Below are 11,514 nucleotides of genomic sequence, written 5' to 3'. Positions count from 1 at the left end.
GACTGATTCCAAATGTTCTGGTGAACTCAAAGTGACATGAATCATTACATCAATCCTTTATATAATAGCACAGAAATTTTCCGCAATAAAACGTTCTCTGTTCTTTCACATATCGAACAAAAAAGCCTAAAACTGCTGAAATAGAACGTCCCACCGAAAATTCTGTCCAAACTTTTCATCCAGTTTTGCGAACAACCCGTCATTTCATCTACTTTTCGGTCATTCCATTCATTCATCCGCTCATCCATTCATTCCATTCATCGGTTCATTCATTCAGAAGAGAACTAGCTATTCCAGCGCACCGTTGGTGACAATTGGGCGTGGCGGAGTGTTCAAATAGCTGAACGGCGGGAAATTTTTAGCGGAATGAGGGAAATTTCATTCTCTTGCCGTTTTTCTTGTTTCTTTTCCTGCAGAAATGGTTTCCGTTGGCTTACTCTTCACTTTTGTAGTTATGTAACCATCTTAGGTTTTCCTGCCTCATTTCGCCTTCATACAGTGTTTATTTTTTTAAAATTTCGTTCAATTTGTGCGAGTTCAATTTTGCAGTTCTCGACGTTATGGTTTACTTGGACTATGACTCTATTTCGGAAGCTTTATCCGACTTTGGGTACTTTCTTCCGGAAGAGGATGAGCTGATAAACAAAAGTGAGTGGCGTTACGTTCGTTTCGTGATTATGCAACTTTTTAAAGTGTCTATTGAGTTTCATTTTATGCTTAAATAATATTGGATTCAGTCAACTGTCTCGCAACTGAATTCAATCTTGACGTTGACGACTTTGTGGATGATCTTCTAGCTTCTGCCGTAAACATGAAGAAGAAAATAGTTGATAGTGCGATCCTTGAGCACATGGAGGCAGTACGATCTTATTGTTAATCCAACTCGAATTTTTTTAAATTGTGTTCTTCCCTTATCATATGAAGATTGCTAAAGTTCTCCTCATTCATGAATATCAGGAAAAGCGCTTGTTTTAAGGAGTTGAACAAGAAGTTGAAGAAAAATCTGGATGGAGTAATAGCCCCATCATCTTCTAAAACAAAAAGGTTTTCTTAACGCGTATCTCTTCATCTGATGTCGATTTTCGTTTTTCTCTTTTTTAGACCTGCATTCAGTGAACGTTCTGTTAATCAGAATCATTTGAATGTATCCTGCTTTGAGCTTGAAGAGTCTGTTCACGAAGATTTTGGCTCTTCTGAACTTTCTGGGAAGTATCGTGCCTTTGCTCCCGTGCTGTGAGTTCTTTTCCTTTTGTATTAATGATATAAATTCGTTGGTGATGCTCTAGAAATGTGTAATTTCTTTTGTGACTCTACGTGACAACTGAGCAATGAAAGATGATAGTCACAATAAAGAACATTCCAGAAGAGGGGAGTTAATCCTTGTAACACTGATCAGCTGCAGTTATTAATTGGGTCTTTTCTTCGAAACGTTCGATATACTGGTCTCCCTTAAACTGACTAGAAGTTGTCAACTATGTCTTTTCTATTACTACTAAAGAGAAAAGGTCGTGCTCCATATCCGTACAATCCCGTAAGCTTTGGTACTACTACAGTATCCGAACTGCGGTTACTTGCTTTCCTGTTTTATTCATTCGCAGCAGATTCCAGATAAAGCATTCTGCTTTCTTCCCCATTAAATTTTAATAAATGGTGAGAAATGTTCTCTAAAGAAAGTCATTCTTCGCCACTTCTTTTATGTCATGTTTAAATTTTTATTTCTGGATTTTAACTCGGTGCCTGTAAGCGCCTGCTGCTATGTTTGCAATCATCCTCGCAGATATGTGCTGGTCTATTCCGTAGTTGTTGAGGAACGTGAAACGGCTAAATAGTATTCTTCTCCTTCCAGACCATCCCCATCAAATGCTAAGTACCTAGCAAGATCCGAGCGTGGTATTATCTTTCAACATCTACAAGGCCAATTATTCGCGAAGAGCAGTGCTGCAGGATGTTCTGTCACAGTTGAAATGGTATCTTCTCTTCCCACAGAGAAATACGCAGTTGACAAAGCCTCCAACGTTATTGATGGTGAAGCATTCTTTTCCTCATTTTTTTTTACTTTTGTTTAAGTTTATTTTTATTTTTCTTGAAGCAAAATATGTGAAGATGGCGAATTTTGCTGCTGTCTGTCGAGAGGCTAATCCTGAAATTTCCGATTGGTCTATCCCTGTGGCAGGCTCGACGGTGAGTTTTTTCTTTCAGTATTCCTTGGAATTTCAACGTTTACAGTAAGTTCTTTTCTGATCTTTTTTCCATTTAGGACTCAGAATATGTTTATGGTGAGATTATTCGTGACATCTCAGAGGAACTACCACTAAGCGACCAAACAGTCTCACTAATGATGGACGACGAAGCCGGAACCGTGATGAAGTTAGACCTTAGTCATTTGCCCGAAGTCAGCGTATTTCCTGGTCAGGTAAATATTGGGCGTATTTTATACAACTTCGAATTTTTAATAGCCTTTTAATATTCTTTTTTCTAAGTTGGTTGCCTACCTCGGCTCTTTTGAAAATGGGGACCGTTTTGTGGCCACTAGACAATTCTTTCCAAAATCTCTGCCACTGTCTCCTCTTGGACGACCACCAACTGATGGTAGGTAGTTTTACATCGATATTATTCTCTCTCAGAGTTCAACTTTCATACTATTTAGAAAATTTGCGTGTATGGTGTGCCAGTGGTCCTTTCACCACCGCTGAAAACTGTTCCTATGAACCTCTGTGTGATCTCCTAGAAATGGTTAAACTGGAGCAGCCTCACGTGCTTATTCTGGTTAGTATTCTAGCCTGGTTATGGATCTTCCCCTTATTTCGTTAGCATTTTAGATGGGACCATTCGTTGATGCGAAGAACAATTTCATGCGTCGGCCGCAGTTTCCAGAAACGTATGAAGAAGTAATGAATCAGCTTATGCGTAATATAGCAAAGTTCTTGGATGGGTGAGTACTACTATATTACCATAGCCACATCAGACTGCGTATAGACTTCATAGAAATCAAGAAAGTGCAGTCGGCGCCTTACAGTACGGAAGTTATTTGATTGAAGACAGGGATGAGTGTTCGCCAAGCAGAGAAGAGCAGAGGGTCTACATTGCTTAAGATGCTAATCGATCACCCGATCGAAAAATCTTCATTTCATCTGCAGCAAAGCATGTTAATAATTTGCAGAAATAAAGCTCTAGGGTTTTCGATTCTCAGGAAGAGACAACAATAAATTTGAAGCTGGTTGTACTCTTTTTCTACGCATAGTTCGTCTTTTCAACGACTTCGACAGTTCAGGTGCCGAACGGAACTAATGGTGCAACCTGCACCATTCCGTGATGTATGTTGTGATCCTGTCTTCCCGACGCCTCCACTCAAAATCTGTTCCGATGCTTCTAAAAGAATGGGAAAGGTACGTATACACTGAATATCGCTTGAAAAGAATTGCAATATTCATTGTTTCATTGTTTAGCGACTGCATTCTCTTCCTGAGCCATGTGTTGTGCGCATTAATGGAGTTGAAATAGCTCTGACAAGTAGCGAGGTAATCCTTTGTATTTCTTTGCGTACATATTCGTCGAAGCAGAACACTACCTCAACCTGTTTACTCAGTTTTTTCTTCCCTTTCGTGAAAATTCAGCACTTTCCAAATAAGTCGAGAAGGGCATCGATGTTTACCTAAGCAACCGTTCTAGGTTATTGCACATCTCAGTAAAAATGAGTGGCATCGCTCTGAAGACCAGGAGAATCGTGACAGAATCGCTCGCCTTGCGTCTCATATTATCAAGTACTGTATTCTAGAAAATATTTGTCTTGATTTTATTTCTGTGAATGTTTTTTTTTTTTCAGTCAACGATCCTTATATCCACTATCACCTCCATCACTTCCCACATCGATGGAGGAATGTCTTAGAGTTTGCGCACTCCGAACAGCTCCCCACGTCATCATTGGGTCGTCTGTTTTGTCTGGTTCTGTTAAGGTACCGTTCAAAAACACTACATGATAACAAAAACTTTTAAAAGAAGATTTGCTTTCATATTTTTCACAGTTTACCTTCAGCTATAGCAGTGAAATAATAAAAAAATATGTGGTCACGAGTTTCGAATTGACAGAAATACGCGTAATGAATCAAGTCGACAAGTATTATATTCAGCAAAGTTATATGAATTTCTTCTTTTCAAACGAGTATTCGTATTTACTTAAGAACATCTTATTTTGCAGAATATTGGCGGAACTGTGGCGGCGAATCCTGGCATATTAGCTCGTGGAAGCAGTGGCACATTCCTTCGATGTGAATTTGCAAGCTCAATTGCACAAGACGCAGTTAATCTCTGCGATTGTTCAAGATTTGAAGTTGTTAAATTGTGAATTCTCTAGACGTTTTCTTTTGGACTACTTTATTCAATTTGAATAGTTTCTTACTTTGTAATTTTAAGATCCAAAGTCTTGCGTTCAATTCGTTTTGCAGAGTTCAAATATTTCCTCCTTCGTGTACAGATATTCAATAACCACACCATTTTATCTCTTAACGATTTGTAGCAGACCACCACCGTATCAGAAAAAGAGTAAAACTATAATAAATGGTGTACTACTAGGTACTTCCTCTCGCAAAAACATTTGCATCTGTAGAAGCCCCACTATCCACTACAATTTATTGTCTCCAAAACAATCATAGATTGATTAAACAACATGAAGGAGATCTTTAAGAAAAAACAAAAGACATCTACTGAACACAGATGATGAGAAAAAAAACAATGAACAGGTTATATTATTCGGACGTGTCGCCAAATCACAAGAGGTTCCTACGACCTGCTGCGTCTTCTGCGCGGCGAACGTGAACGGCTGCGATTGAAACGGCTTGAACCAAGCGGCACCATATTTGCATTTGCACCACGTCCAGGAGGCGAACGTCTTCTTCCAGGGCTGCTAGAAAAATTAAAGCTATATCTTTATTGCAGTATAGCGTAGAGAAAATCAAAGAAATACCTTCTTCTGACGGGACTCTTGCGAACCGGGGAGCGGCGACTAGCAGCACGATTCAAAGTCAACTCAACACTCACGACTTGTCCATCAATTTGACCGCCATCAAAATATTTCAATGCCTGCAACAATGAAACGTGCACAGATGCAACACTTGCACCAAAAAACAGAAACTAAGAGTGTTGCTACTAATGAGTCAAGGGCAATTCTCACAAATCGAAACTCGACAGGACAGGAACAAGTTACTGAATCATAAATGAAAGATGTGCACCATTAGATCAAAGGTTTGCCTTTACGATGAAACGTTAATCGTTGGTTCAAGTTGCGCAACAAAACAGGACTCCAACAAGTGAACTATAAAGCATTACAGTAATTCTTATTTTAAGAAATTACTATCAAAGAAGTATGTCAATTCAGATGTTTCAGTAAACAACAGCGATAATCGTTCGCATTTTGTTAATTTTCTCAGTAAATTATATATGAATGTATATGAAAGGAAAACAACTGTACAATTAATGTAATATATAGCTTTTGCACATGGTTCACACTAGCGAACTGTAGACATGGCAATGCCCAAATTAAGGTGGCCAATGGAAAGAAGATGACTGCAGAAACTGTAGATTGAGGAGGGAAACTAACCCCTAAGCTTGACTCTCATCCAACTCACAACAAGAAGTTTATAGTTAGTTATCTCAGCTTCGATTTGTTTACCGTAGATGCGATTAGGCTTAAAGCTAAAGATGTCTCTGTAATTTAAATATGAACCCAAACCTAAGAACAAATATCACTGTTTTTGCACGTACATACATTTCATTAAAGGCATTGTTTTTGAGTGAAGAGGTAAATAAAAAATAAGAGTCATAAAAAGTGAACTAAACAGAAACCCACCTTCTCTGCATCTTCAGCGTTCTCATACTCCACATATCCGTAACCCCTGTGAAGATGCGTATAAAATCTCTCTGGTGGAAGATCACAACTCTTGATGGGTCCGTACATTCCAAAAATCTCCGCAAGGTGCTCCTAAATTTGAAATGTCCTGAATAAGTATGCAGCCGCGGAAGCAACATTCTTACCTTGGTCACATTTCGACTTAGGTTTCTGATGGAAATGCGCTTCGAAGGGCTGGTCTTTCGCGGTGAAGTACGACGTGGAGATCTAAACATAGTTTTCCGCTACTGAAAAGATGATCCCGAGTATTTCATTCACAAATTTAGAGATACAGAAAAAAACTGGATGGGAATGTTCCAAGGATAAAACCCGTTCCAAATATAGGGGAAAAACAGCCTGTATCGAGGCTAAATTGTGAGGTTACGCCTTCTTCACTACCTCTCAGTGCACGAAAATGAAAAGAGTGAATATACACCATCAGCTTGTGGGCGGAAATCTGCTAATTATTACTACTTTAAAATTTCGAATACACCTTCCTCTCTCGAATTTCCTCACTTCACTCGTCATTTTTCCACAAACACTGGTGTTGTCCGAAAACACAGTTCGTACCTCTTAGGTGATCTTCGAGGTGAAGCACGACGCGGCGACGCGCGACGAGGTGAACGGCGACGACCACGGCTTGTGCTACGATCGGCGCGTCTTTTCGGTGACGGGGAAACGCGACGACGACGTGGCGAAGGAGAACGGCGACTCGGACGATCTCCTGCTCCTCTGTCAGCTCTTGCTCGCGCCGGTGAACGACGAGGTGAGCGAGAGCGACCTCTGGTAGTAGTTCCCTGCAAGGACTTTGTCTGACAATACCTTCTAAGAAAATACTTATACACTAAATGGAAAATCAACCTCACATGTGCAAGCTAATAATGGATTTTAGAAGAAAAAAAAATTACCTTTCCAGAATCCCTTTTTGCACGCGGAGACGGTGAACGGGAAGAGCTCGAAGAACTTGTCGAACGAGAGGATCCCGACGAGTCACTGTAGGGAATGAAAAATTAAGTACACAATACAAAGCAATCGTATCATAGAATAATACCTGCTCGAAGAACTCCCAGATGATGAAGTGCTACTGGACGACTCGGAGCGTGAGCGACGCTTCTTCTCTTCTTCTTTTTTCTCAACCATCTGAATAAAGTTGGATTAATATTAAGGCGGGATTTTCAAGAACACCTGCCTGAGGAATGAAATGCGAACAGAATTCACTACGATGAGGATGCAATAAAACAACAGCAGTATGATTGATTAGAAAATACCTATAACTCGTCATGAGAGAGTCAGAGTTCATAAAATCAAAATCATAGGATAAAAATTAGAGACAATTCTAACAGAAAACTGCAGCAGTATGAATATATACGAATATTACAAAAATTCAACCCGAATACAGCCCGACTTAGTTATTTAAATCAACTTTTAGTGAGATGACATGAACTCCCCGCCGTCTTCCCCAGTACCAAAAAAAACAGCACGAATACCTAACTCTACCCGTTTTGTCCTGTCAAAGAGTCGATAACTGCCAGAAAAGGATACAGAGATCTCGAAGCACGTTCGTGAAATCATGGAAATTTCACGATTTTGTCTATCAAAATGAACTCGGATGTTTTTGTAGTGGAAAGATTTCGTATGTCAGCTTATCCATATTTACATGGCCTATACTCACTGTATTACATTCCACATTCTCTTTCAATTATTCTCTCTTCATAAAACAAGAATCCCAACAACACTGTCAAGGAATCGTATCGATTAGTGAATCACAGGAACGACGCGAATTCTACTGGACTTCATAGCGGAAAGGCTTGCCAGTAGCACCAATACAGTAAACTAAAACATAATATGCGCAAAATGTAGCATACATCAAGAATTACTTAGAATAAAAAAAACAACTACACACACCAAAGAACCACAAAACGTATTTAGTGGAGTGCTGGCGCGTTCAAAACGAAAACGAGGTCCGCCCCACTCGGTCCCACAACGATAGCCGGACCGCAGTGAACATTGCACCCCATGGATTTCTCTGCTGCTCTCCACGCACTTATCACATCGTTGCGAATCTCTCGTGGTTTTATTTGTTTTATCGTTTTGAGGTCTAGTTCGACGATCGCAACATAAAAGCGAGTGGTTCGCAGCGGCACGGGACGGACACGTCTCTGGACCGGCGTGACCGACTCTCTTTCTATTGAAATGTTCCTTTCGAAGTGTTTATTATTGTGATGGTCAGGTATTTCGGTGTAATTGGATAACCACGTACAAAATTCCCATCTCTTCCGTTCATTCAAGTTTTGTTTTGACGGCCATCTATGCTGATTCGGCTGCGGTCGTCTCAGTTTACGCGTACGGTGAGTCAGACGATCGAACGAGACGCCTAGACTGACTTTATTCACTCAGTTCACTGATTCATTGTCTAACCACCAGTTATTCGATATCTACACACTATTCGAGTGCTACTGTTACACGGAAAAACTATTCCCTTACCCAAAGAACTTCTTCAGTTTGTTTCATTCACGAAATCCTTACCCATTAGCGGTTTACGGTGCAATAACCCTAATGGACTAGGATTTCGTAGATTTTTGCGCTATTTCCACTTATCCTTTTACATCGACCCTTGCTCGATTTAATCACATTCACGTTTTTGCCCTTATCGGGATCTATAGTCCTCTAATGTGCCTCGGATTCCCCAGCTACACCCATCATCCTGAAATAATTTCCTCTTTATTGCGGATCCGCTCCTGTTCGTGAGATCACATCTCGCCACCTGTTTTTCCCTTGTTGTTTTCTCCTAGGACCTACTTAAGCTGAAGACACTTGCTTGACTGAGAACCGGATACGCAGAGCCGAGAATTTCTTCTATAATTTTCTGCCAGGACCAGCGACAGCGCTTATTTTATTGGTTTAAACGGAATGGGCGGAGCATATGGTGCTTTTTTGCGCAAATTTTTATCTTCTTGCACTTCTGAGATGTCTTCGTTTACTTCTTTAAGAAAAATCTTCCCTTGCGGCTGATGTCCACGAAGCTTGTTGCATTATCGTTTTCTTTTCTTGCAGCTTTTCCTTATTTTTCTTTTTTTTTAGTTAAGGAAAGTGTAATTTTACATTTTAAGCAGTTTTAGCAAAAATATACGATTTCCCCAAAAATCATCATTTATGTGGAAAAAATAAATAGTCACTGGACTCTACTGAAATTTAGGTTTTGTTGAAGCAGAGTGTTTTGTACTAGAAACATCAGAAAAATTGGAAAATTTGTTGGTTTCACCTTCTTTTTATCACTATCTTACTCTCTTTCCGGTTATAATCATCCTCTTACGGTAACATGGAAAAATTTAATTCGAAATTTTTCAAAAGTTTGTTTTGTATGGTGAAGCTGTCAATAGTTATGGGTGTCCTGATAAGGAAAGTCGTATTACCACCGTTTATTTAAACATCCGTGCCGAAGACTGGTCTTTCACTACTCCATCGTTATCATTGGTGCAATAAAAGTGAGCGTAACGTCCCAGAGATGAGAACAACTGTAATCGGCACGAAATTAGGCTAATTGTGGCCTGTGTTCCAGGGGTCAGGTTTCTAATCTCTAAATTTCCATTCGGTTGCTTGAAATGTGGATTTTACACATTATGAATTTTTGTGTTGAAAGAATAGAAATATGTTAAGAGTAAAATATGGCTGTTCTGCAAGTTGATTCCATTGCAAGTGCTATTTCCGAGAATTTTCTGACTTATCATTCAGTAACATTGACTTCATGTAGTTAGTACAAGTTATCTCACCATCCAACCATTAAACTTTTCGCTCCACAAGATTCAATTTCTTCTTCTTGAAGATTTAATTTTGACAAATGACTCAGAAGACGCTAATGAAGGACATTTCATTCATGCGGAAATCAACCGATGACCCAGCCCTACGAGTTGTCCGTAAGATGATGGATGAATCATATGATTTTACAATGTTCCTTTTCCTGTTCTCTTTTCATCGTCACCGTTCTGTCTTATCGCGGCCGTTTTTTTCGTACAATTTCGACCGAATTGTTTGACGGTCACCGCTAGGTCCGCTTTCGCCTCTCAATGCATTGATGAATGGGACGTTCGAAATCTATCAAGGCGGTCGGTGTGTATGAAAAGGAAATAGTCAATAGGACATAGGCGCTCTCCTCCCCAAATGCTCATATCTCGTCTGCTATTCGATCTAACCCTCGCAAATTATGGGTTCATCACTCGCCCAGAAGCCGAATATTCTTCAGCTTAGCCGCCTTAGGAAGTTTTTACTTTTTTCAGTATCTGGAAAAATCAGCAAGAAATCTATTTACATCGAGGACGAATAACGAATAAAATATGCGATTAACATAACCCGTTTTACGAGATGGGCGTGTGTTTGCTGATCCTTGAGCAATTTTATGCTAATGAACATCCTATCGTAAACGTTTACGACCCTTCGAGTTACATCCTTCGTATTCCAGGCCATTTTCGAAGTCCTCTCTCGAACGTCCTTCTCACCGCACTTCTACGTAGTTGTTTTTTTCATGAGTCCTCTTCTATGTCTAACAGTTTCAAAAACTAGTCAGCGATATGCCGGTTAGTATATGCCGACTGCGATGACTCATTCGTGGTTTCGGATTCGCCGTTTTTCTTTTTCTCGGAAGAGGGGACAGGATGCATCGAATGGTTGTGTCCTATTTTGTGTGAGTCTTTGTCATCTGCAGGCGAATCGTTTTTTCTTGAACGTTATGAGGTTGACCTCAGTAATCATTCCAGAACGATTAGTCTAATGCTAGTCTAAAGTAGAAATAATGATTTTCCTTCTAAAGATTTGAATAGTTCTTTCTGTCTCTCTTGTTTCCTTCCAGCTTTTCTTTCGGTCTATTCTGATGTATAAGTCGGGAAAATGTAGTTGGGGGCGGGAGCACTCAGTGGCGCTCTTATTTCTCGACGCTTTAACTTACTCTTTTTCTCTTAGTATCTTTAGCTTACATGTCATTGATCTTCTTAGTCTAATGCTTAGACCTCAGGACCCCAATTGATTTAATTATTTAATTCGAGAAATAAGAGCGCCATGGAATGTCCCCCCAACTACATTTTACCCTCTCTTTTTTTCAAAATGTCCATACCAGTTGTTTTCTCGTTTGTACATGCTTTTTAAAGGAATCTGGATGCGTGAATATTCCGATGTTATTTCAGGAATATTCTCGAAAATTCTTTTTTCTTCAATATGCGACTTCTTTCTCTCTCTTCTCTTGTACAACACAGCTGTCAATTGACATTTGGATATTACAGTGTACAACTTTGGATATCTCTTCAATCGTTACACGGCTGTTTTCATCAGAGAACTCGGTTCACCTATCAGGTGGATTTTATTACACCACTGTTATTCACTTTACAACGATATAATCCTTCGAAAGAGAAATAGTTGGCGTGAGAGCGAGTGCTTGACCGTTGTTGACACTACTACACGCCATCCATTTTTTCAGCACAACGATTTCATTGTGAAATACCTTTATTCATAGAACATATTCCCTTTTTTCCAATAGTATTCTCTTTGATTATTTACCAATCTTTCATATATTGCAAACAGTATATGATAGTATACTATTACATAGACAGTATATTATAGTACAGTATATGAATTAGTAGTTTCGC

At 39.6% G+C, this 11,514-nt stretch overlaps 2 protein-coding genes across 2 annotated transcripts; one reads left to right on the top strand and one right to left on the bottom strand.

Moving 5' to 3' along the window:
- Positions 1 to 560: 560 nt before the first annotated feature.
- Positions 561 to 4,342, top strand: RB195_011692 (uncharacterized protein; the record flags this gene model as incomplete). The annotated part of the gene is made up of 15 exons (XM_064193221.1): positions 561 to 648; positions 738 to 859; positions 977 to 1,044; positions 1,102 to 1,233; positions 1,847 to 2,025; positions 2,090 to 2,181; positions 2,258 to 2,413; positions 2,481 to 2,589; positions 2,648 to 2,766; positions 2,820 to 2,932; positions 3,272 to 3,386; positions 3,447 to 3,518; positions 3,670 to 3,761; positions 3,824 to 3,953; positions 4,196 to 4,342. The coding sequence occupies 15 exons, from the start codon at positions 561 to 563 to the stop codon at positions 4,340 to 4,342; spliced, it is 1,734 nt and encodes a 577-aa protein (XP_064050804.1).
- A 434-nt stretch (positions 4,343 to 4,776) lies between these two features.
- RB195_011691 (uncharacterized protein) lies at positions 4,777 to 7,021 on the bottom strand (the record flags this gene model as incomplete). Its single annotated transcript, XM_064193220.1, has 7 exons — positions 4,777 to 4,900; positions 4,961 to 5,076; positions 5,843 to 5,974; positions 6,028 to 6,109; positions 6,452 to 6,678; positions 6,790 to 6,874; positions 6,933 to 7,021. 7 exons carry the CDS (start codon positions 7,019 to 7,021, stop codon positions 4,777 to 4,779), a joined length of 855 nt encoding a protein of 284 aa, XP_064050803.1.
- Between the last annotated feature and the right edge of the window lie 4,493 nt (positions 7,022 to 11,514).

This window comes from Necator americanus, chromosome III (genome assembly GCF_031761385.1).
Source record: "Necator americanus strain Aroian chromosome III, whole genome shotgun sequence".
Lineage (NCBI taxonomy): Eukaryota > Metazoa > Nematoda > Chromadorea > Rhabditida > Ancylostomatidae > Necator > Necator americanus.
This window is presented reverse-complemented; position numbering and strand designations above follow the sequence as displayed.